This window comes from Polypterus senegalus, chromosome 5 (assembly GCF_016835505.1).
Source record: "Polypterus senegalus isolate Bchr_013 chromosome 5, ASM1683550v1, whole genome shotgun sequence".
NCBI lineage: Eukaryota > Metazoa > Chordata > Cladistia > Polypteriformes > Polypteridae > Polypterus > Polypterus senegalus.
In genome coordinates, this window is record NC_053158.1 from 23,361,702 (window position 1) to 23,389,201 (window position 27,500).

Genomic DNA, 27,500 nt, shown 5'->3' on the forward strand with positions numbered 1-27,500 from the left:
TACTTGTTGGATGTATTGCACTCAGCAGGCCAGTATAGTGCATGACATGGAAGATGACGAATAGGAATCGAGAAATGCTGTGTTGGCTGCATGTAAGCGGAACCGGTTTTGAAGTGGAAGCAGGACGAACCAGAAGAGAAATATATATATGAGATATTTTTTTTAAGGTTGAAATGTCTACGAACGTTCAGAAATAAAGTGAGATTATTACCTAATAATAATTTAATTATATAGCTTTATTCCCTCTGTCTCTTCTATTTCCTCCAGGAAACCACCTGGTCAACAGAATTTTTAATGGCACTGGCATGTTGCATAAGCCAGGGATGAGTCAACCATAGTATGAGGTGGGATTTCATCACTAGCAGCAATGTCACACTACTGTGGTAAAGGCAAGGTGTCCTTTTAAGACAGCAAGTCACCTCAATGAGTCATGTAAAGAGCAAGCGGATCCATTCCAGAACTCAGTCCTGATGCTAGATTAGTGCAAGAAGCAGGACGAAAAGAAGGCCTACCATCCGATTTGGGCAAGTGCTAAGTGTTGTGGGGACTGCAATGGATCTGTTTGGCTCTTCTGAGCAGTTGCTGGAGAGTCTTGTGGCTTTTTACAGCATCAGTACAAGGAGGAAACTGCTGCCTCTGCAGTTGCACCAATGCTTCTTCATCTGCTAAAGTCCATTAGCTTGGGGTTGCGAACACCAGCGGAGTTTCTGGCTCATGAAAATGGAGAAGAAGTGAGGCAGATCAAGTTATCGCTGACCCTAGGTGTGCCGCGTGAAGTAGGGTTGGTGGTAAAACTGCACAGGTAAACAACCAGGCAGATCGTACAAGCATTACAGTGGCGGGACAGACTCAAACCTAACATCCAGACCTGGAATTGAGTTTACATTGCCACTTCAGTGCCGAAGAACATCCCCAAGACCAGTAAATCTGCAGCTCCACACAAGCAGGTTAACCTGCACACTAGTACTTGACAGATCACCACACATAAGTGCAGTACTTAACATCTCTGCTGCAACACTTAACAGGAAAAAACTCATGACTTTTTCTGACGTTTTGTTTGCCACTGGTCGATCGGCCACATCAGAAACAAAGATCTCCCAACCGTTCTGAAAAGTCGTGTGCCGTTTCAAGAAAGTAGAACTGGTCGTTGGGACAGCGACTTCGAAAGGAATCTATGTAATGGAGTTGACAGATTGCATCAGTTTGGGAAAAGTCACCCATAGTATGAAATGTCATTCCACCAGCAGCAGCAGGGGTGTCTATACAAACGGCAATCCTGCAATGTAATATTGCAATTTCATCTAGTGCAGTAACTTCGAGCAGTCCTTTTAAGGATACCGAGTTATCTAAAACAGTCATGTAAAGAACGAAACAATCCAAATATATTTCCAAAGTTAAAATGTCTGAGAATAAAATGAGATTATCATCATCAACAGTTAAATTATGTAGCTGTTTTGTTTTATTTTCTCACCATTGTAACTGAATCCATTTTGTCCACAATATTTTTAGAACTAGACAAGTACTTTTAATACTTTGATCAAACTAACATAACGCGTGTGCAACACTTCCGAACAATTTTGACAGCTGGCAATTTTGTAGGAACATAAACACATAATGATTATACTAAAATGTGGTAATGAGTACATGAAATTGATAATCATTACTTTACTTCCGAGTTAAAAAAAAAAAAAATGAAAAAAGAAAACGCACACACATAATGAGAATACATCATTTAAACGCGGTGGGATCAATAAAGTACTAAACAGACACACGTGGAACAAACATCCTTTGTAGGGCTTTAAACGTGCAAACACGCATGGTCTGCTTCTAATTTACCAAACATTATTAAAATAATAAAACTTATACCGCGTGTTACTCCTTAGGCCACTCCATTGCAAAAGTAGACGCATACGATTAAATGCCCAAAGCACTCAAGTTTTCGCCTTTCCGTCCAAATCGAGTTTAGCTCCATTTACAGCTACTTCCGTTTTAAACTCTCATCTCGCGAGAGGATAAACCAATGTTCTCTGATAAAATTTAAATCTATAAATTTCAGTGTGTTTATTAGTGATGATGCAAACTGAAATTTTAATAAAATATGTATTATTATGTTATTTATTTAAAGAACATTTGTCATGATTAACTTTATGGATTTAATAAATATTACCGAAGTACACCCCCTTTTATCACAGTGGAATGACCCATTGTACCGAAGTCTGTTCCAGAAACCTCCACCACTACAGCGTGGGGTCCGTTAAGGAGGCGCAAGTGGAGGCCAGTCTTTAGGCCTTAAAATTGTTTGCGCTTGTCAACTTTTTCGGTTTGCGATTAAATAGTAAATAACCATCAGCAATATGTCAGCTTTGGGGACCCTTGCATTTGATGAGTATGGGCGAACTTTTATCATCATTAAAGACCAGGATAAGAAGTCTCGTTTGACGGGCCTGGAAGCGCTGAAGGTACAGTTTCAATGTACAATGAATGGAAGTTTTCCAATAGGCCCACTTGGCCGTTCTATGTATGTGTTCCTGATTTACATTATGTTGAGAAACAGTAGTAATTTTCATTATTTGTTAAAGTGAACAAGGTTGTGACATCGTTCTAAAGTAACAAAAAATGGAAGCATTTGCCGGTTGCCGGCATCTCTTACACGTGCTTCTGGTGATTGTGTTGTAAAATAGAATTTGACAGCAAAAGGCACTTCATAAAATTCTGGTGGTAAATTCAGATCAGCGGTTAACGTAGTAATACAATCTGGATGAGATTTGTTATATAAAACGTTAGGGCGGGGCTGGGTCTCCGTTTATAGACGCTTTAAAAAATATAAATGGATAACCGTTACGCAGATTTTTGTAGGAGTTGTATCTGCCGAAAGCGGTCGCGATTTTGTAATGAACTTCTCATTTAACTGTTTTTCCTTCGTTGTAGCACTAGGATTTTTTCATAGTTTTTGAACCGTGATAACTGAGTGTTGTGTAGGTTGTCATAGTGTCTGAAGCTGTGAACGGTTCCTTTTCATATATGGAGTTGTCCATCTAGAGTTGTCGTCTACCTTGTGACAGATTCTGACAGAATGTGCTCGATTCTTCTTTTGCATTTCTGATTGGTGCAATTTTGCGAACTAACAAAACAATACTTCATTACGTCTCATTAGCAAACAGGTAGGCTGCGAAAAGTTCAATAATCTTGTCTAGATGTGTTTGATGTAACATTCCCCTACACTCTTAAAAAAAATAATGGAACTATATGGTTCTTTACTGGGAAATGGGGTTCCTCATAAAGCCATTCCTTGGCAAAGAACCATTTTATTTTGGGAAATGTGCTTTGAAAAACGTCCTAATGCACCAAAAACAAAATCTTTAATGTGTGGTAGGCTACCAAGCAGAACACTATCTGATTAAGAAAATCTGGACCTAACCAGAGTTCTTTTGAAATCAAGAGGCGCTGGTATTTCACAGATCTGTCACTCTGTGTTCATGGTTATTTACTATGTGGAGCCTGTGACAGATCTGAATAAAGATTTTTTGGGGGAACTAAATATGGTTCCTCAATGGCATCGCTCAAAAGAACCACACTGGCACCTTTTATTTTTTTTATGAGGTTACTTACAGTAGCTGCTGAAATATGCCCTTTTTTGAAAAAAAAATTGTGACATGCTGTGGCACCTTTACAAATAAAGTGTGTCCTGCCCAGAAGCTGCTTGTCATATGACCTGATTAATTGGAAGGGAATTGGGCGGTGGGGTGTAAGGTTTGTAATAAACATTTTCTTGTAAGGTGCAGTGGTGGATAAAGTAAAAACAAATGGTTTACTTAAAGAGAAGACACGAGGGATATCTAATTTTACATCTGCTAAAGCAAAAAAGGAGTAGATGCTGTTCAAATGATAAGCGAATAGAAGACAAGGTTAGGGACATAACTTACTGTGCCTAGCTTTCAACGGAATTTCAATGAAGGCAAAAATCCCAGAGACTGATACATCTGTAGGCACAAATTGTGAAGCTTTATGTTATAGAAGTGTTATTTGGTTAAAATGTAATGATACACAGTATTTGATCATTTGAATCGCATATCTTTTCCTCTTATTTCTGCTAGGCAATCTGCGTTCCTCAACAACGTGAACTATACCTTTTAAAATGTGCTAAAATACCTGTGCTGCATTTAAAGGCTAACAGCATTTATAACACATGCTTTTTAATGTTATGGGAACTATGATAGTAAGTTAATACATTCATCCATTTGTCCACTGGGCATGGAGAACCAGACCCATCCTTTCAGCAATCTTCACGAAACAAGAACAGGCCTTGAATGGGACATCATTCCTTTCTAAGGCTGATAATGTGTGTATGTATGTGCACACAACCTTGTACGATGAAGTGATCTATGATTGATTAAACTTGAACTACATAGCTGCCATATATTTCATTAAAAGCAATTTGTTACCATTGGATTCTTCCAGGTGAAAGCTTTTTCTGTAAATTTGCTTGTATATGGTAAGCAAGGGGTGAGGATTAGAGTTGAAGCATCTTTGATCATCAACCTGCCAAAATGTTGAGGACTTGCTGATTCATTATTATACAAGTCTAAACAGAATTGTGATTCCATATGCTGTAAGAAATCAGAAGTCTGTACTCCTAGTAATGCAAAGAATGCAGAGTAGCATTAAATGTTTGTTAACATGACAGGTAAGCTAGTGTATAGACCCGTCTTGACATAAAACCTAGTGAACTTTGCAAGAACATTATTGTAGCGGCTAGTCAAAAGTTGTGTCAAGAAGAACGTTAAAAATTAAAACAAACACTGAAAAATTGTGCTACAGTAACAGTGTTAAATTATTAGGAACATATGATAATTAGTGAGCGATGTCTTTTAGGTCCAGGTAAGCTAGGCTTTCATCTTAACAAACGGCAACAAATGTAGAAATAGCTATATTTTGCTTTTCAGATGAAGCAAATTGAGTGGTATATCGGTGCTGAAAAAAGTGTTTTTTTTTTTTTTTTTTCACAGCAGTCTTTGTTTACTTGTGTGTACACATTTGCTTTTATTTTCTTGATTTTTCACAAATTCACCAGCCTGTTTCACTATGTGAAAGCTGCCATAGACAAAAATAAAAATCGGTCTCTAATAAAGATCATCATGATATGACTCCGAATTGTATTTTTTACTTAACTCTCTGTGCTTTCGATGTCAGAATGACCTAATGCTGAAATTTTTAAAATAGAATTTCCTCAATCCAGCTTAATTCGTCTCCGGGCACCAGTCTATTGAATGGCCCACTTTTATGCACACATCCATAGCTAATTTTTATTCTCCAGTTAAGCTAACAAGCTTGTCGTTGGGGATGTGAGACGAATGCTGGACCAACTCAGGTAGACAAATTTCTCTCTGGGATAATAAAGTCTACCTAACCTAACATTGGTAGATTGTAAAAACTCCATAAATGATTGGTGTGGGGAGACTCGAAACCTGGACATGAGATCCATCTCAAAGCATTGCTAGCTCATGTGTATTAAAAATACCTATTCCTAATATTAAAGAAAGAAAAAAACATCTTTTCGTAGAAGAAGGCAGATACTCATGAAAATGAGTCGCAAAGCATTTTTCTTTTATTTAGAAGAAAAAGGTTTCCATGATGATGTAAATGAGGGGTTGCAGCATGTTCTTGTATTACGAGTGTATCTGAGAGAGTGTGTTTTGTGGTTCAAAGACTAGTTAGCTTTATGAATGTTTACCTGTTCAATCAATAAACACATTCTCGGCATACTTTGTTTTAAAAGTTTTTTAAATGCTTTGGATATTCAACATCTGTTTTGGCTGAATTTATAAATAAGTAGACTCTATAGAGTAATGCAGAATTTTGTACTTTTCATATGCACAATTAATGGTTACCAATTTATCTAGAAATACACTGCTTTCATATTTTTATATTTTATGTTTTGGACAATTTCAATTTTCCAAGTATGTATTTCTTGATGGGTTTATATCTCTTCTTTTATTGCTTGCAGTCTCATATCATGGCAGCTAAAGCAGTTGCAAACACACTGAAAACATCTTTGGGACCAAACGGTAAGTTTGTATTTTAAATGCAGAACTTGGTTAATTTTAAAATGACAAAAGATGATAGACTTATGCATTCGTTGTATTTTAGGACTTGATAAGATGATGGTTGACAAGGATGGAGAAGTCACCATTACCAATGATGGAGCTACTATTTTAAACATGATGGATGTGGAACATCAGGTTGCCAAACTAATGGTTGAATTGTCAAAATCTCAAGATGATGAAATTGGTGATGGGACCACTGGTGTCGTAGGTAAGCTTTCTCTAGTTTCATACTTGTATATACAAATAACAGCTTTCTCTCTCTTCTCTGTTGATGCATTAATTGTTGTTTTATACTGAGGGGGAGTCAAGCTAAAGTTAGAAAATGGAACGAACCCTAACAAAACTGATAATGTCATCACAATGTTGTGTCCACATTTCTAAATGCACTTGCGCCAACTACCTGGAAGTGCCTGGATTCCAGCAGAATAAAAGGTTTTATGTTGTCCTCGCAACCACTCGTTCACCAGAGTTATTTTCGAACACTACATGCCAAGGGGTACGACAGTCACTATGTGAAGCCAGCTATTCGATCCAAGCAACGGGGACTGCTGTCTCAAGGTGTCCTTTTGCTGCAAAACAATGTCTGCCCACACACTGCTAAGAACATCAAGGCTTGTCTGGTGAAACTGGAGTTTGAGGTATTGCCACATCCTCCTTATTTGCCAAATTTGACACAGTGTGATTTCCACCTTTTTGGACCGCTAAAAAACATCTGGGTGGTCGTCGATTTGAGACAGATGACGATGTGAAGAAATAGGTGCACAAGTGGTTGCGGAAGTGCATTGAGAAGGGTGGAGGCAACATTGAAAAATGACATTATCAGTTTTGTTAAGGTTCTTTCTGTTTTTTAATAAATCCCATTTCCTAACTTTAGCTTGACTCCCCCTTGTATGATGTAATATTTCATGGGTGTAATTTTGAAAGTAGATGTTGCACCTGTATGTCTTCTCCAGTTAGAAACTGCTTTCCACTTAAAAAGTGCATTCCACTACCATTAAATTTCTTTGTTCCCATTTTTGTCACTTTGTGTTTATTTCTTCCTCAATTTTTCAAGTAGGTTTCAAGGGCTTGATTTTTATATGTACTGACAGAAAAAAGAATTACAACATTTTCTAGAATGAGAAAGTTATAGTTTGCGTACTTCAATAAACCGTTGTCAATTTGCTTCATTCCACTGGCAGTTAGGATTATTTTTGCCCATGGAGGGCCAGGAAGAACAGTGTCTGATCAGATTACCTTTAACAAACCTCAAATCTTGGGTCACAGCAAGACAAAGGCCACACTTAGTCATTTTTTGTACATTCTGCAATCTCTCAGTTATCACCAGTGGCTTGGGACTTTACCATATGCATATGCATGCTGCAGTTGGGCATTTCATATCACAGTTTGCCATACAGTGGTCCCCCTCAAGTGACCACACCAGAGCAGGTACCACACATCTGAGGGATTTTTTCAGATCTACCATCCATGCAAGTAAAATTATAATCAATCAATCAAGACTGTTTGGCTCTGCATCACAGGTGTTGGGCAGTATTGGCTTGTAGAAGAATATTGCAAACAAAATTAAATGAATACATTAATACACAAGTGTATTTTGAAATATAACAAATAATTATTAAATGTGAACATAAATAAGTAAATGTGTCACAAGCCCATGGCGCTTTTGTTGCTAATTTCTTTATGTATTTATTTGGTCCCTCATTTATGTATGTCACGGACACTGCAAACAATATGAAATCTGCCTTGAAATGAAAACTGTAATTTTCATCTGTCAAAAATGAGAGGGTGGGCTCTAATTAGAACTGTGTTTTGATTGATGAATTATTAGTAGAGTTTATTCAAGGTGCTTATGAGCCAAAAGTTTAATGCAACCAAAGCACATACTTAAAGTTGTGACTGTGTGCATCTCTGTTGGATATGAGTGCAAGAAAGTTTCCCAGAATTACTGTGCGAAGTGGCTATTTTAATTCAAGACGCTCTGATCCTGATTCCTAAAGAATGATGAGTACCACAGTGTCTGCTGCAAATGTGATGGCCAAAGATTTATATCTACTATACCAACAATTTACCAGGCAAAATACCGTACTTGCTAGAGCCCACTGTCTCAACTTTAAATGGTAAAAGTGACAGTTTTCATTCCAAGGCTTATTTCACATTGCGTGGGCTGTCACTGAAATAAAGTAATGACTAAATACATTACAAAGAGACCAGTAACGGCGTACTGCACAATAACGTGCACTGAATACATTTGACTTAAGCATTCCTAGTTTTCATCCTCTTTCTCTGTACGTTTAGCATTCGTTTGCTCAGAGGTTGATGTGCTTGCTGCTTCCTGAGCTGCTCTTCTTTTCTCCACCCTAGCAGCCTGCTGCTTCTCTTCTTTCGTCGGCATCTTTTCGCGTTAAAACTGATTGTTAGTTTTTGTGTTGCAATTACTTAGTACGTTTTCTTAATTTTTTTCACTTAAACTGGCACTCAAGTCTTCATTCTGCCTCAAGAATGATTAGCGAAGGTGGTAGCAAATGAGAACACCCATATGCATGTGCCACACGGCCGCCCTGCTGCACGCTGCCGAGCGTTGATTCTACAATAAAATAAAAAGAGTAATAAAAATCATCACCCCGAAACTGGATAGTAGACATCGTAGTAAAGTATATGCGTACCAAATTTCAGTTCAAAGTCAATAGGTGAAACGGTTTGCAAGCTACAGGTGATTTAAAATTTCCTATTGTAGTTACATATTAAAGTAAATGTGTATTTTTTAACATTACCAATTGTATTTCATTGCTTCTCGAATAAGAAAAAGCACTTTTCCCATTATATGTCTACTTCCATTGTGTGTCTGTTTGGTAATTTGTAGTAGCAAGTAATCTTTTTGGACTTGCAGAAATCTGTTCCTTTTGTGTTCTTTAAAATCATAAACAAAATAACTTTCAAAGTTAACTTTTTTCCCTTTGGCATGCTGTTGATATATTCAGTGATGGTTGTTTAAAGTGCTTCAGGATTAATTCAGTATTCAGGATTAATATTCTTGCAGGCTCCTATTTTGATTATGATGTATAAGAAATAATTGATGTCATTGAGTTATTAAAGTCCATGTAATTTTTTTTTTTTAAATACCCCCAGTTTTCACATTTTTATCTTTATTTGTGAAATAAGTTCAGAACTAAATGAATGTTCCTTCAATTGATCGGGATGGAAAATGCATAGATGGGGGGAAAAAAATTATACTGGCTTTTGCAGGTGTAGTTTTGTATAGAGGTGGCCAACAGGGCAGGAAAATTAAGGACATTTTTACATTGTAAGTAACTGGCATTGAACGCCCTATATGTACAGCAAACTATTTGGATCATCACTTTCAGAAGTATTTTAGCTCATGAAAAGTGGGATGAGAATACACTTGTTTTTAAAAAAAAATAAATAAATAAAATATTTGTTCAAATTGTTCCCAATTATATTTTCTTCACAGTTCTTGCAGGAGCACTTTTGGAAGAAGCAGAACAGTTGCTAGATCGTGGCATTCACCCCATTAGGATAGCTGATGGCTACGATCAGGCAGCTCGCATAGCTATTGAAGAGCTTGATAGAATTAGTGACAGCTTTCCTGTGGATTCCAAAAACACAGATCCTCTCATTCAGACAGCAATGACAACGCTAGGCTCAAAAGTGTAAGTAAAATTATTTAACTATCAAAAGGTGGTTGCATGAATTGGTCACCAGAGTCTGATATTTCTAATCTTTACACTTTGTTGAATTTTCGACAGTCTACAGGTACACAATCCTTAATAGAATGTGTCATTTACATGAAGAAAAACAACATCCATTCACTTCTCCTAACCTTGATATCGTCAGTAGTATCTGTGTACGAAAATGTTAAGAGGTGTAATTTCAACATTGAGTATACCTACTTTCCATCCAAGTTTAATATACTATGTTATTTAAAACCTTTTAGAAAAGTATCATATTTGGAATTGCATTACTAGTATTAAGCTAATTAAGAAATATAAAAATATGCTCCAAACTTTTCAACATCTGTAAACGATGTACTGCTGGAAAATTACAACATGTAAATAACTTCCAAGCAATGTTTGTGCTTGGACAAATTTATCAGGGTGCACTGGATTTTCATGGGGTCCATTGTGATTACAATACAAATAAAGATAACATTATTTTTGATTAGCAACAGATACACCTGAGAATATATCAGCAACATTTTACAGAAAACAAATGTATCCTGTACAACTATATACTGCAGGATCACACTGCAGCAAGCCTTATCGATCAAATGTATGTAATGTAGCACCCGTAGTTTCTGCTTTTCTTTTGCTTTTTTGAAATTTATTGAAATACCATTAAGTTGTGAGGGTTTTTTATTCCCCTCTTCATTGAATTGGTTCCTAACTGGTACATCAAGTATCAAATACTTTAATGCATTGCATTTTGAGTTTCCTTGCCTGTTCTGATGTTAAGTGAACTCGGCCATAAGTATTGTGATACTGTAGAGACCGTTTAGGAGGTAAACTCTCACCGGGTTCACAGTAGTTTTTTCTATTGTTGATGTCTTCACAGTGTTTCATAATAGCTGAGTTAGTATAATAAATGTAAACAAAATAAGAAATAAACTTGTAGAGTGTCATTTATATATATATTGTTCATTTTCCTGAGTTAAGCAGTTGTGCCTTAAACATTTTAATTATGAACACTTAATATTTTGATCTAAGATGCAATGTGGTGATTGAATACTTGCACTTGTTTACAGAGTGCTAGTGACGAGTAAAGTAGGTAATGTAATCTCTCAGTTTAGGTTAACTACTGTCTGATAATATAGTTTGATATTCTGTTTAGTAGGTGAAGGTTTGGTTTACTGTTTTTCTTTTATTGATTTTAATTACACATGGTAACAAGTGTCCACTTTGCATGTTTTGTGGAAGTCTTCTCATGAAAAGTCCCTACTGAAGCGTGCGGCACTTATGTATTGTGGACTGAGAAGGTACTTATGAGCTGTCTCTGAAATCTAAAGAGAACCCAAATAGGCCAAAAATGAAAAAGTTTAAAATGTGTGTGAGGTATGAACAAGTGGAACTGAGGACAAAGTAATAAGAATTACAGCTCTATTACTCAACTGCAAAGATTATCTGCTCATACTGTATATGTTTGTCGGGGTGGTTTCCCCTTACTTAAACAAGTATTTTGAAGCAGGAGAAAATCTTGGTAAATACCTGTCCTTTTACGAAAGAGAGATGGAGGTGAGTATTCGTTGATACTGCATGTATGAAGTGCGAAATCTCTACAAAATGGAATGGTTTTACTTGTACATTCTGAATTGTTACACATCAAATAACAATCTTGTTGACATTTTTTCAGCATCAGCTCTAGTTGCTTTACTATACCCTTGGCACTTGTTGTTCTTCATCTAGAGTAGCAGTTATTGAATTCAAGGTACATTTGCATATAATGTAATGTTTGGTTACATCCCCTGTCACCAGCTATGTAGAAAAAGATTTTACAATAGCTGAAAACCCAGCTAGCCATAGCCTATGGGCTTGCTCTCGCCACTGAGTTTTGAACTGTGATCACAAACAAGATATCACAAGAACATGCTAGTTCATCTAGACTGACCGATAAAACCAAAGGTTCTACATAGCCTTTTTCAGCCAGATGTACAACCAGCAACTTTGCATAATCAGCGCAGCTGTATTTCTCACCTGCTAACATAGGAATTAATTCATACTTTTAATGTGCACAGGTCCACATTTATTAGTAACCCAATGTCATCAACATTTTTTTTAATGTTCTAAAGTCTAAAAACTCCTATTCATATATTTGTAAAAGTTACCCCAATTAATATAAGGGTAAGTAAAGTCTCCCATAACTGTAATATCCCCCTCTAAACTTGCCTTTTTAGTTTTATTAAAAGATGCATATTGTACTGTCTGCATCAAGGGAGTCTATCACACACGTCCTGTATCAAGCCTTTATCTCTGGTGCTTTCTATACAAATTCAGTCCTCTTCATCCAGATGTGGCTCATCGTCCAGTTCAGCAGGACGTGCATTTAAATTCTATTTTATATAAATGGCTCCTGCCATTCTGCCTATAACTCCAGCTCACTTTTTATAGTTTACTCCTAGCAATTAAGCAAGCTATTTTTAATGTATTATTTAGCTTCCAAGTTGTTCTGTGCATTTATTCTTAACACTATTGTGTTCCCATATATTTAATATTTAGCATTATCAAACTTAATATTCATCCATCCATCCATTATCCAACCCGTTATATCCTAACTACAGGGTCATTTAATATTCATATTTTATATATATATATATATATATATATAATATATTTTACCGTATTAAATGTTCCTGTCTTAAACTACCTATCCCGTCTCCCCATAACCCACACTCTCTTCTTAAGTTTAAACTATTTGCAGGTAACCTACTCATATGCCCCACAAATACATTGGAGTCCTTCTGATTCAACTGTGACTCATCACTGCACAGAACAGGTCCCATCTGTTTCAAAATCATTCCCAGTGCTCTATAAATCTATGCCCTTGTATCTTACACAAAGATTTGAAATATGGAGTACATCTTCTAGTCTCCACAGTCTTATTTGGACTGGCATGTGGCAGTACAGGTACCTAACTTTGTCATTAGTGTGGATGGGGTAATAGATAAAACATGAAAAAAGAGAGCACTCCTTGGACTCTATTATTCTGTTTCATGTCTGTCCTGACTGCACATGTTACAGACAAACTACACAAACTCTTCCAAGAAGCAACAAAAACGTTTTCACTAAATTTGAAAAGAGGATGCGTTATTTTCAGTATTATTAAATAGGGTGTCTCTTTGACAATTAATAGTTCATAAACACTATAAAGTGTGTTGACTGGCATGTGAAATATGATCAAAGTTTGCATCATTAAACTTACAGTATATCATTTGTGTTGTATGCTTCAGTTGTGCAAAACAATACATAACATTTGTGGATAGAAGCCTGTCAATAAGCCAATTAATAAGGCAGGCTTAATTTGAAGACACACTCTAAGGAGAGGATGAATATGAAATTGATGGCCATCATAAACAATAGTGCAAATCCTCTCTCTTGACTTGCTGCCATTGAAGACTTTCAGCCAAGAAATTTATCAGAAGTGTTTCAAGAAATGCTACTGGGGATTCATTATACGTTTGACAATACACCTTTATAATGCCTCGCTACGATTTGTTTTTTATCATTGTACAAGCAAGATTTCTTTTTCGTAATTCTGTGTGTATTTGAGATTGGTTTGTTTATCATTAATATTTCTTGAGCTTCTGCAAAAAGGTACATTTCCCTTTGGGATAAATAAAGAAATAAATTCTTCTTCATCTTTTCCCACTTTTATGTTTGGTTGATTTGCCTGATCAACCTTCTCCATACATCTCAGCCCTGCGGCACCACCCACGAACACAGAAAGACAGACACTCATACACACCGTCAGACTGTTTTCCTTCAGATCTGTTTAACTTATCCTTATCCATTTCATCTGCATTTACCTGCCTCACTTTTCTCTTCCCCCGTACTTTCCCTCTTTTGCCCGTATATTCATTCTCTCCTCATCACGTCCATACCACTTCAACCTACTTTACATTTTTACATATCTCTCCCACTTTTGTTGTACCTCTGATTGATTGTTTCATTTCTTATTCTGTCCTTTTTATAACTCCACACATTCATCTCGACATTCTTGTGTCTGCCATACCTTTTCTGTTGCAATCATTTGTCATTTAAGTGAAGACTAGTTCAGAACAGTTTTTTATGTGGTTTGCTTTGTTTTTGTTTTTTAGAATTAACCGTTGCCACAGGCAGATGGCCGAAATCGCAGTAAATGCAATCCTTACAGTTGCAGATATGGAACGAAAAGATGTTGACTTTGAGCTCATCAAAATGGAGGGAAAAGTGGGTGGAAAACTGGAGGATACTCAGCTTATCAAAGGAGTAATTGTTGATAAAGAATTTAGTCATCCACAGATGCCCAAAGTGAGTGTGGTGTTTTTCATTTTTATTTATTTTTTTAACCAGTTTTACTTTTTATTTTAAATGCGATTGATAGAAGTATGTCAGTACACTTTCCTGTCGCCTCCTGTTTTGTAGGTTTTAAAAGATACAAAAATGGCAATTCTTACTTGTCCATTTGAACCACCAAAGCCCAAGACTAAGCATAAGCTTGACGTGACATCTGTGGCAGATTACAAAGCCCTGCAGAAGTATGAAAAGGAAAAATTTGAAGAAATGATTAATCAAGTAAGCATGTGATACTTTTATTTGAATAGGTGGGTTTAGTAGTTTGATACATTTTAAGAGCACTAAAGTGAAATTAAATTTGGAAGTATTTTTTTAAATAAAATATTGCTACTTCAGCAAATGTTTATAGAACAGTCAGGTGCTATTGGTCAATATAGTTTATAGTTATACTATGTTGTATATATTTTGTTTTTGGTTTTATGTACCTTTTTTGAAGGTGTTTTTTAAATCTGCATAAACATGTATGGTACTGGATGGAAGATTTATGCATAGTTTGCCAAAATGGGTAATCCCACAGAAACCAATATGACTTTACTATCTACTTACTTTCCCTTCAGATCAAAGACAATGGAGCAAACCTAGCAATATGTCAATGGGGATTTGATGATGAAGCCAACCATCTGCTCCTGCAGAACCAGCTACCAGCTGTTCGATGGGTGGGTGGGCCTGAAATTGAGGTAAGATGAATGTCAAAGTTAATGGGTGGATTTCTTTTTCCAGTTATCAAAATACTTCACATGCTGTTAGATTGTGGATGTCTTGATCTAGTTTTCATTTGCAGTTTTACGTATCATAGCTGTTGCTTTTTGTGTTTTGTTTGCTTTATTTTATTTCTAGCTGCATTTCTTACTTATAATACAATATGCATCAATTGAAACTATGAAAGGTGTTATGTAAACTAAAAAGAGTAGTTACTTGAATGAATTCTGTCATTGAAAGCCTCATACAACTTTAAAGAATTGAAGTAGCACAGCTTTGGCTTTTTCGTTAGTTATATAAGTAGAAGGATTAAGAAACTGCACTAAATTATAATAATGACTATTGAATGTGTGTGTATAATGCTATCAGATATAATTGTACCATTTATTTCTCTACTTATTCTGTAGCTCATCGCCATTGCAACTGGTGGGCGTATTGTTCCTCGATTCTGTGAACTTACTCCTGAGAAACTTGGCACAGCTGGGACAGTTAGAGAAATCACGTTTGGGACAACAAAAGACAGGATGCTTGTGATTGAAGAATGCAAGAATTCAAGAGCTGTCACAATCTTTATAAGAGGGGGAAACAAGATGGTATAGTAGTATTTAAATGTTCTTTTTAGTCTTACCTTTACTGTAACCTTAAATATTTAGTATAATTCGGTTTGAGATGTACAAAATAGCAAACTACCTGTCCTTGATTTGACCAACTGACAAGAAATATTTGACTATTTTCAAACCGCTTAAGGTAGTGTCACATTGCATGATCTTTTTCCAGCCATTTTTCAGCTGAATACTTCATTTACACAGTAATACTAAGTCTAATCAGTCTCCAGCAAAAATGGAAAGGTTTGATTTTTGATTTGGGTTGTTGGGGTGGGCTTGGGTGCATGTGACAACCAGGAAGTACAAGGCATATAATGTAGAAGTTCAGGAATGTGGGTGTTATAGGCCTGGCAAACAGAGGAGAGGTTCATTTGTCTGATGATGTGCGTTTTATGTACCACATCAGAATGGGGAGGAAAAAAGGGCATAGATTAAGGCTGAACTCAGTACCTGCAAGGCCTCACAGGGCACCAGCTCTATCAGGTAGTCCATTATTAACTGTCAGAAAAAGGGGCAAGGTCACAAACTTTGGAAATGTTAAATTTATGTTGAAAATCGTCATATAGTCATCTAATTTGATTGATTATGTACTTTGATTCCTAGTCATACATTCTGTTACTCTGGCGGTGAGTAACTAGATAATTAACTAGAGTCATCAAGTTTGACATTCCCCTCCAGCTAGAAGTCATGTAATGTTACATTGGATTAATGTCATGGCCTTGTGGTTCACAAAAATCCAACCTTACTGAAAAGTTAATTGACCCAATAAAAAATTCAGAGAGGTCTGCTATGTTTTGCATTTAATAGGTCCGTCATCAGTCTGGTCTGCGATTGTAAAAGGGGGTATGTCAAACTGGAAGTCATGGTTTGAGTCCTGCCAGTATTTTTAAATTTTGTATTTTCTTGATCTTATTAATGTTTTCAGTATAATAAATATATATGTGATATAAAAAAATTGTTTAATGTACAGTTGTCTCCTATCATAATAAATGTACTCCTTGTATAAATATTGAGCAAGTCCTTCTGGCTGTTTTTTAACCTTGCTTCCTCCAGGCAAGGTTATAGGTTTACCTTTTTCCACTGATAGTCATGAGTCGACATTTTAATACAGTTGGCTTGTCCTTTCACAGGAATGTAAATGAATAACACATAATACTGCTACAAAATTTCTGATGTAACTTTGTTTATTTATGCATTCGTATTCATATTTATAGCACATGAATTATTTTAGATTAATTCATTTCATCACCAAATTGACTAATGTCACTGACTTTTTTTTCTTGTATAAAATGTCATTTGCAGATTATTGAAGAAGCCAAGCGAGCGCTTCATGATGCACTTTGTGTAATACGCAACTTGGTACGGGACAACCGTGTGGTGTATGGAGGTGGGGCCTCTGAGATTGCGTGTGCCTTAGCAGTTAATCAGGCAGCAGATAAGGTATGTGAGCACAAGCCCTGCAGTCGTCATGGATTTTAATCAAAATAGTAAAAACTACTTACTTTGACATTATACAAGTGTTTCCCCATAAATAAGGTTATTTTTTGTAAGCTTATTCTTTTTGTCAGTTGTCGGCAAAGTGCTCACTGTTAATTCTTCTGGATATCAGGGTTGTTTAAAATAATCTAGCTTTTCAAATGATTAAAATTTCCATCACATTAACACTTTTCTTTTACGTGGTGAAATTATATGGCTTTTGTAAAATGTCTTTCCGTGTTTTTGAGTAATCTTATCCTGCTGTCACAACCTATACAACTGCTGTACCCTACCTTGACTTATTGCTGTCATAAATGAACTTAAATAATATTTTCCCCCCTTGATCTCTTTAGTGTCCCACTTTGGAGCAGTATGCCATGAGGGCATTTGCTGATTCCTTGGAAGTGATTCCAATGGCTCTGGCCGAGAACAGCGGGTTAAGTCCAATCCAAACCATGTCTGAGATTAGGGCCAGGCAAGTCAAAGAAGGAAATCCAGCACTTGGAATTGACTGTTTAAATCTGGGCACTAATGGTACGTAGATGTGTATTATTGCAATTCAAAATATCTCCACTGGAATACTTAGCCTGTTAATGTTGTTATGTTCACTAACTTGCTCTTCAATAAACACTCCAATCAAAATGATTTGCCCTTTTTTTCTGAACACGCTGATTGACCAATGGATGTTGTGTTATGCTTTTAATTAAAATCAGAATTAATGCACTATTTATGATCAAGCATATCTCTTCACATTAGCTGCTACTGGACAAGTTCAATGAGCTGAGTGACTTCAAATAATAATAATAAGCAGAGTGCATTTGAAGTTTATAGTATTTTATGTATAGCAGAGGGTACTTCACTCTGGTCATGAAAGTCCACAGTGGATGTTGTGTTCCAGCCAGTTTCATAAATAGAAGCCATGCCTAGTAGATAATGAGACTTGGTATTTAATTATATGGCTTGTTAGTGCTTTCATTTTTCTAAGATAAATCTTTATCACATTGTAAATATTTTTGCTTTCTGAGAACATTTTTACGGACCACAAAGCATATGAATAGATTTGTAACTCTTGGTCCTTCTCTTCTCTCTGATTTATTTCAAAACATTGTATCAACACAGATACTTCATGATGCATGAACACAGGTTTAACTGGAAGAATGTTAGCTAGAGAGCTTCTGGCTCTTTTGTCATTTGCACCTCGTTATTAAGTGATGGCTGGTTAAGAAAACGGGCAACAATTACAACTTTAATGCATCAGTTTGAAAGTAAAATGGGCAATTAAGAGTTCTGAATCGTAATATATGTAACTGAAACCAAGTCCCCCAGCTGGGTACCATTTACCTAGCAATAGGCTATTGGGAGTCTTGCAAGAGCAGCTCATAACTGTAAATGCCCAAGGATTGCTGAAGGCCTTTACACACTACATGACTTACCCAGTGATTGTTTTTCTCCTCCTCCCAGCAACTTACCCTGAGAAAATCAAAAAAGGCCTGATATTCGTCTTAAGTTGTAGGGGTGGGCTTACATAAAGAGAGTTAGGAAGAAATGAGCACTCATTCATATAGTGCACCAATAGGAAATAAGAAATTGTGGGTGTTTTAGACCTCACAAACAGAAGAGAGGCTTATCTATCTAATGTCTCAAGGAAAGTGGGTTGGGGGTGGCAAGACGATGACTGAACTCTCCATGCTTGTAAAGCTCTCGTTTAGCACTGCTTTATCTAGTCAGGTAATCTGACAGACTTGGGAAATTAGATCAACAACTGCAGGTGTAAAGGCTGATATCCCCCTCTGACAAGAAGTCATGTAATGTGCCGCCAGCTTTAAAGGTATTTTGTTTCTTGTTTAACGCATACATTTTTCTCTTTTTCAGATATGAAGCAGCAGCATGTAATTGAAACCCTTATTGGTAAAAAGCAGCAGATTTCCTTGGCTACTCAGGTGGTGAAAATGATCCTGAAGATTGATGACATCCGCAAACCAGGAGAGATGGAGGAGTGATTGATTTGTTAAAACAACTGAAGGATCTTTCACTTTGGGCAGGAGGGGAGCGTCTCGCCCACCAGGAGATATTTATTGTTTGTTACTGCATTTCTGTCACTGAGGCTGTGTTTGTACAGGCTGCAAAAAATAAAAGTCTGCCATATTACTGTATAGTTTGATTATTTATTGGTAAATTGTGTATCAGTACTTAATCATAAGGTCTGCAAGTCTTTTGAGGAGAAAGATACATATGTATGTGTGTGTATATATATTATATCTAAGGGCTGAGCAAATTAGCGCATTAATTAATTAATGCAGACAATTTTATGTGTTAATGCAGTTTCTCAGTCTCGCTAGAGATCAGTAGAGATCAGTAGAGACCAGTGATCTTGTTAAAGCGCTTTTCAATACGCTTTTGCTAGAAGGAAAGTTAGCTTTGTTGATTTGACCTCGAATCCCTGTGCGTGTGTGAGTAGTGAAGAGCAAACGGCTTCTAAAATGGCATGTGGAGAGATCCCAAAGTGAATACTCAAAGCAAAATAATCCGTGGATGACTTTTTTCGTATTATTGCTGAATCGGGCTCTGATTTTTTGGACTCCGATTTTGATGCAAGTGATCTGGAGATGTTGATCGAAAACGAAACTGAGGGACCGGCATCAGCTGATCATGGCGCTGAACATGTTCGTGTAGCTGATGCACTGATTGCAACGTTCACCTGGGAGGACAGACACTTATGATGACAGGAGGTACAAACCATATTGCGTCTCACTGCAACTGGCACCCTCGCGCACCTGTCTCACAGATACAGCCAGCCCACCTTGCATTCCTGATGGCCGTCGAGCCTCCCCCCATGCAGCCGCAAACTGCAAAAAGGTGCCCATGACAGGCAGCAACAGACTTTATGTTGATTTATGTGTGAAAGCATTGTGTATTTTTTGGAAAAAATATTAGCCCTCAAAGAGTTGCTACTGAACATCGGCTGTTTATGCTGCTCCCTGGTAAAAGAAAATGTTTCTCCTGGTATCTGTTCAGATAAAGAAAATATTTAGAAATGTTAACTTGCTGTTGCTCGGAAGGTGCCTGTTATAATGTTGTGATCGTGGCTCTGGACTCTGAGAGTAACTTGTTTAGATGAAACGTTAATGCCCTGGCAGTGGCAAATAGCTTTGGTTTTATATTTGATTTGATTACATTAATATTTAAGTTGAGATTTACAAGAAATATTTTAACAGCTACTATGTAAGGGGAGTACTGCTGTTAAAAAGCACCTTTTATTTGTTTAAAGTGTTTGCAAACCAAATACACGCGATACACTACTTTTGAGTTCATTATTGAATTTTGCATGTAATGAATGTTGTGATTGTCACAGACAATCATGCAATTAATCACGATTAAAAATTTTAATTGTTACACAGCACTACTGTGTGTGTGTGTGTGTGTGTGTGTGTATATATATCTCTCTATAGGATTATTAGGAACACCTGTTCAATTTCTCATTAATGCAATTATCTAATCAACCAATCACATGGCAGTTGCTTCAATGCATTTAGTGATGTGGTCCTGGTCAAGACAATCTGAACTCCAAACTGAATGTCAGAATGGGAAAGAAAGGTGATTTAAGCAATTTTGAGCGTGGCATGGTTGTTGGTGCCAGACGGGCCGGTCTGAGTATTTCACAATCTGCTCAGTTACTGGGATTTTCACGCACAACCATTTCTAGGGTTTACAAAGAATGGTGTGAAAAAGGAAAAAACATCCAGTATGCGGCTGTCCTGTGGGCAAAAATGCCTTGTTGATGCTAGAGGTCAGAGGAGAATGGGCCGACGGATTCAAGCTGATAGAAGGGGGCAACTTTGACTGAAATAACCACTCGTTACAACCGAGGTATGCAGCAAAGCATTTGTGAAGCCACAACAACAACCTTGCGGATGGGCAACCTTGAAGACCCCACCGGATGGGCTCACAAGCTCAAAATTGGACAGTTGAAGACTGGAAAAATGTTGCCTGGTCTGATGAGTCTCGATTTCTGTTGAGACATTCAAATGGTAGAGTCAGAATTTGGCGTAAACAGAATGAGAACATGGATCCATCATGCCTTGTTACCACTGTGCAGGCTGGTGGTGGTGGTGTAATGGTGTGGGGGATGTTTTCTTGGCACACTTTAGGCACCTTAGTGCCAATTGGGCTTCGTTTAAATGCCACGGGCTACCTGAGCATTGTTTCTGACCATGTCCATCCCTTCATGACCACCATGTACCCATCCTCTGATGGCTACTTCCAGCAGGATAATGCAGCATGTCACAAAGCTCGAATCATTTCAAATTGGTTTCTTGAAGATGACAATGAGTTCACTGTACTAAAATGGCCCCCACAGTCACCAGATCTCAACCCAATAGAGCATCTTTGGGATGTGGTGGAACGGGAGCTTCGTGCCCTGGATGTGCATCCCACAAATCTCCATCAACTGCAAGATGCTATCCTATCAATATGGGCCAACATTTCTAAAGAATGCTTTCAGAACCTTGTTGAATCAATGCCACGTAGAATTAAGGCAGTTCTGAAGGCGAAAGGGGGTCAAACACCGTATTAGTATGGTGGTCCTAATAATCCTTTAGGTGAGTGTATATAGGTAAATCACTGCAATGACGGAAATTACATCCACAAACACATGTATCTGGGCTCCGACTGACGCTACTAACGCTCTTGGTTGTTTGTTTACAATCGCGCAAGCAAATACACGTGACCGCATCCGTTTCGTAACGCAAGATGTTGATCGTAAATCAAAACAAAAAATTTCATTTTAAACTTCCCGATAATTTATTATAAATTTTATTAATAAAATCAACAACTAAAGCACTTTTTTGAATAAATTCTTTATTTAATTTAAAGTACCGGCATGCAAAGTTACTTCTTCATCTGAAAGATGGCTCTGTGGTTTCGTCATTATTTACTTCTGTATTCATCGGCAAAACCAGCATTGCGCTGGAAATCTTGAATCTGAAACGATACTCGTTGTATAAACCGACCCCCAAACTCCAAGCCAAAAATCTAGGACGAAATTCTCGGCTTATATAACGGGATCTATGGTATTTGTTATGGACTTCTCATGGGCCAAAATCACCAAATTCCTCTTTCTTTTATGTAACATGGTTTGACGATAGGGGTTAGGACCCGTGACAAAGTGGAGAAGGAGCTCTCACACGATGCTGAAGGAAGACACACCAATTACCTGGGCTGTTACATACAATTTACTCCTTGTACTCCTGCTGGAGTTTACACACAGTGGACAGGTCTGTTTCCTTTGAGCATTTTTTGAGCAGCATCTGTTTTGCCACAAGAACTTCATTTTTCAAACTTACAACATCTGCTACAGTGCAAGCCATCACAGCCAGAGGGTGCAACAGGGTGGGATCTAGAAATGCGCTAGATTTGGGTGCAAGACTAGATATGGCTCTCATCAGGTCAATATTCTTGTGTGAAAATCTGGTTTCCATTTCTGAAATGGCCCTGTTGAGCAGGGATCTTTTCAGAGACTGATGGGGGAAATGGTAGGGTCACCAGAGTCTGTATGGCCCAAAGTTGAGAGCACAACACTTTGACCCAGGTGTTTGCTCATTGTTCTCCTTCTCTTTGTTGGATGTGACTCATCCTCAGTAGGAGATGACACTCCCCAACAGTCATCCTCATGGATGTTTTTTAAGGAGTCCAGTGCTGTACTAACACCCTCAGAAGCACTGCACAGATCGACTGACTGAGACTGTAGAACAGCATTTGCTGGTTTCAACACACCAAGCACGCGCACTGGGAACTTATCAAACTCAAAGAAATGATGCCTCTTAATTTGGCATAGCAGGCCTGATGCCTCGGTGCACAGGTCAACTGCAGCATTATCATCCTCTGTCATCTCAGGATACTAAGGATTTGTTCTTGATTGTCCACAGACAACTAACTAAAACTCCTCAATGCTATAAGATATGGTTCCCGCGCCGTGCTTGTTTGCTTCTCTCTATCTTTCTCACTCTCTCTGCCTGATGGAGGGGGTGTGAGCAGAGGGGCTGTTTGCACAGAGGACACGGACGCTACTCTACAAAATGCCGCTTTATTGCGGTGCTTCTGTATACTTAAAAGCATGTATTGATTTTTTTGATTGTTTGCTTTTCTCTGTCTCTCTCTGACATTCTCTGCTCCCGACGGCGCTCTTTTGAAGAGAAGATATGTTTGCATTCTTTTAATTGTGAGAAAGAACTGTCATCTCTGTCTTGTCATGGAGCACAGTTTAAACTTTTGACTAAAGGGTGTTATTTCATGTCTAGAGGGCTCTAATAATGTTAACAGTGTGGGAGAGTTTATAAGGGCTTAAAATATATAAAAATAACCATATAAACATATGGTTTCTACTTCGCGGATTTTCACCTATCGCTGGGGGGACTGGAACACAACCCCCACGATCGAGGAGGGATTACTGTATATATATATATAACTCCTCCCAGAATTACGCCTCTTTGAATATGCAAATCAATATAAATCACCCTTAAGCTCAGCCTTCTGTGAAAAGACAATGGGAAAAGCATGGGGAAAATATAAGAATTTCAGCGAATACCAAGTGGAGGCAAAGGAAAAACATACTATTTGTTCAAATAAACCGTGGTATAATCAACAAAAGGAAGTTGATCGAGTGACATAGCGTGTTGGAGAAACTTGAAAGCTCACATTCACAAAATCGCACAGTGCCGGAAATAAAAAAGAAGTCACATATCAAAGTCGCCGTGAAAAGAAGAGTTGTAAGCCCACTGTCTGAGTGTCATATGAAAGCTTATTAGGGTACAGAGAAAAAAGGCACACAGTGGGGAAAAAGCACGAAATGTCAACTTCAATCTCGACATTTCCACTTTAATCACGTAGTTTATTTTGTCATTAAAGTAGAACATCATAAACTTCATCTTAAAATCGTTTAATTAACCAGTTTCTCAAATCACATCGTAATTAAAGTAGCACGTTAAATGCTTTGTTTTGTATTTGATCTTCTATGTGTCTATGTGTGTGAATCACTACTTGCTTCTTAAACCGCTCTCTTCCTCCAACTGGACACAGAGTCCATTACATTTGTGATATTACAGCTCTCTGAATAACTAAAATACTGAGATGTATACGTGATGTCATTTTCATGATGATAGGAGTTAAAGCACGTTATTAAACATGGTTTCACTTCGATGAAATAATTTATTGCAGCAGTACTCAGGGGCGGCTCTAGGCTTGTGGTGGCACTGGGCAGAGGAAGAATCGGTGGCTCCTTCGCCGCCAATGTCATGCACGGTGGATGGCCACGCCTGTTGCAGACACTGCATAGCCGCCTCGTGCTCATGACACAAGCATTTAACTTTTGCCGAAATTTGTCGCTGTGTTTTTAGCTGTGTTGTTATTTTCTCTTTCTGTTTTATATTCAATATATATTGGCGTAGCCGCCACTGCAGTCAGTGCTTTTCTTTCCCCAAGTAACCGATCGCCATACAATCAGCTCTGTAATAGACGTTAAGCCATCTGTAAGCTTAGCGCCGATTCTTCAAAACGTTTAAAGAACATTGAAATATCTTCGTAGTACATGTTTAATTATTCTATCCTTACGACACTCCCAGTGAAGAATATAGATTATTTAAATGAAGTTAAAGTTTTATCTGTATAATTTAATAAACATATTTTGCTGCATTTCACCTTAAAATGATATCGTCATCATATGTAAATACGCTTTATAAAGTGGCTCAGGTTGTCGATATTATAACTGTAGTGCAAGTTTACAGTGGGGTGATTGTACTTATAAGTACAAACAGTTCTACAAGGAGCAATTGATTGAGTGCATTTAAAGTTCTTGGGATGAAACTGTTTCTGAACCGCGAGGTCCGTACAGGAAAGGCTTTAAAACGTTTTGCAGTGGCTGAGACAGCGTGTCCTTGAAGCTGTATACCGATAATTCTGTTTCGATCAGCTGCTGCTGTGATTCACACTCAGATACAGTGATATAAATACTCCGAGTGGTGCAGTGAGAGAAATATGGAAAAAGATGATCCGCTGTGGCAACTCCTAACGGGAGGAGCTGAAAGAAGAAGAAGAAGGTGCAGTGAGAGTAACAACGCTAAAGCAGTTATGGTATTTGGAATACTATGGCTGTTCCCTGACCATTATATTGTTACAAGTTAATTACAATCAGATGCGTTACAATAATAAACAATATGCGGTTAGCTTCAGTGTATTTATAAAGCCGCGTCAGGAAAATAATGAGTAACCACACAGGAACAGTACCATTGCTTTGACGCTGGGTGCCGCCAGTCTGCAAAACCGAGCGGAGAACTTATGCATACAAGGCATGAGGTACCGTGGAAAAGTGCGTGGCTTTACGCCAAGTGTAGGTTTTATACATCGCGATTTGAACGTGGAAAAGTTCTTATGCAACATTTCTGTGCGTACGCACCGTTTATACATGAGGCCCCAGGTCTCAGTTCAATAGAACACCTTTGGGATGGTTTACAATGGGACATTCACCGTATGAACATGCAGCTGATAAATCTGCAGGAATTGTGGGATGCAGTCATGTCAACATTGAGCAGAATCTCAAAGGAATGCTTCCAACATCTTGTGGAGTGTACACCATGAAGAACTGAGACTGTTTTAAGAGCAAAGAGAGGCCCTTCCCATTATTAGTAAAGTGGTCTGAATAATTTCGTCATGGAGTGCATACAAGATTTACAGACAAACTATACCATGTATGTAGGGCAGTTTGGAAGATGGATATACAGTTTTATCGGTGTAAAGTGCAGAGTGGAGGCAGAACCTCTGTGTTTCTCCCATTTGATTCTGTTGTTCATCAGAGGTGTGTTTTTGCTCCTGCTCTGTTCAATGCTTACATGGGCTGGGTGTTGGGCAACATCATGGGGTTCATCGGCTCTGGGGCATCTGTTGGTGAAGAAAGACTCACTGATCTTGACTTTGCTGACAATGCTGTGATCTTCACAAAGTCAATAAGCGAAAATGTCGAATAAAGGGAGATGTTAAGAAAAAGCCTATTAAACGTCAAACTATGTTATAATTTTACACATTACAAACCTAATACAGTGGAACCTCGGTTCATGAACGTCTCTGAACACATGCAAATTGGGTTATGACAAAAAAGTTCGTCAAACTTTTGCATCTGTTCACGACCACACACTAGGTATACGAACGAGGCAGTTTCCCTTTCGGTTTGTGTGCGCCGATGATTTCCACACGTGTTCAGTACAGCAAGAGAGAAAGAGCGCGAGAGAGACACACAGACAGACATACGCGAGAGGGAAAGAGAGACGCACGCATGCGCGTGAAAGAGACACAGGCGCACGCGAGTGAGAGAGACACAGGCAGAAGCACACACACACGCAGGCCGCATGCAGAGAGAGAGACACAGGCAGGCGACGCACACACGCGCACGCACGCCAGCGCACACACACACACGAGAGAGACACAAGCAGGCGCACGCACACACACGCGCGCAGCACATACACGCGAGTGAGAGAGACACAGGCGCACACACACACACATGCCAGAGAGGGCAGGCCACATAATCCACTGTAATCATGTTTTACAACAAAACAGAAAAAATCAACTGAAAAAATGAACTTAGCAACAAAAAATAGACTACGCTCACAACTTGCAGTTCTTGTTGCCGAATGATGCATTTTTATTTTTTGTTTTTTTTTTGTGGTGGGAAGTCAGATAATACAGAATGTTGGAAAAGCGAAGGTTGGATAAGCGAGACTCTACTGTACACTGAAACTAACCGCATATTGTTTATTAGTGTAATGCATCTGATTGTAATTAACCTGTAGCACTATACTGGTCCAGGGAATAGCCATAGTATTTCAAATACCATAACTGCTTTAGCGTTGTTACTTTCGCTGCACCTTCTTTTTCTTCTTTCAGTTGCTCCCGTTAGGAGTTGCCACAGCAGATCATCTTTTTCCATATTACTGTCACTGCACCACTCGGAGTATTTATATCACTGTATCTAAGTGTGAATCACAGTAGCAGCTGATCGGAAAGAGAATTATCAGAATACAGCTTCAAGCACACACTGCCTCAGCCATAGCAAAACAATTCAGAGACTTTCTTGTACGAACCTCGCGGTTCAAAAACAGTTTCATCCCAAGAACATTAAACACAGTCAATCAGTCCATCAAGTGCTCCTTGTAGAACTGTTTGTACTTATAAGTACAATCACCTCACTGTAAACTTGCACTACAGTTATATAAAGCGCGTATTTACATATAGATAGATAGATAGATAGATAGATAGATAGACATATGATGACGATATCATTTTTAAGATGAAATGCAGCAAAATATGTCTATTATAGAAAGAAATCCTGTCCTGGAAAGCAAAAGCAAGGCTACAATACGTGATCCTCTCAGAAAACATCTAAAAGACCCGCGAGACGAAAGAAAATTGCCACCGTGTGTCTCATGGGAACATAGAACAAGATTCTTGCAAGACACGTCCTATAGTATCAACAAATAAGACCACGGGCAGAAAAAACAAATCAGTATTGT

The 27,500-nt window shown here is 38.0% G+C and overlaps 2 protein-coding genes across 2 annotated transcripts in view; one reads left to right on the forward strand and one right to left on the reverse strand.

Annotated features, from left to right (window-relative positions):
- The window catches only part of mtrr (5-methyltetrahydrofolate-homocysteine methyltransferase reductase), a 142,980-nt gene extending 141,005 nt beyond the window's left edge, over positions 1–1,975 (reverse strand). The window contains exon 1 of the mRNA XM_039754372.1: positions 1,867–1,975. Coding sequence (XP_039610306.1) covers positions 1,867–1,910 — 44 coding nt within the window. The 5' untranslated portion in view covers positions 1,911–1,975. The remainder of the gene's footprint in view (positions 1–1,866) is intronic.
- Positions 1,976–2,219: 244 nt separating this feature from the next.
- Positions 2,220–19,100, forward strand: cct5 (chaperonin containing TCP1, subunit 5 (epsilon)). Its single transcript, XM_039754376.1, has 11 exons — positions 2,220–2,459; positions 6,005–6,065; positions 6,148–6,312; positions 9,574–9,772; positions 13,930–14,122; positions 14,237–14,386; positions 14,725–14,844; positions 15,274–15,459; positions 16,774–16,911; positions 17,301–17,481; positions 18,820–19,100. Exons 1-11 carry the CDS (start codon positions 2,355–2,357, stop codon positions 18,945–18,947), a joined length of 1,626 nt encoding a protein of 541 aa, XP_039610310.1. The 5' UTR covers positions 2,220–2,354; the 3' UTR covers positions 18,948–19,100.
- Positions 19,101–27,500: the final 8,400 nt, after the last annotated feature.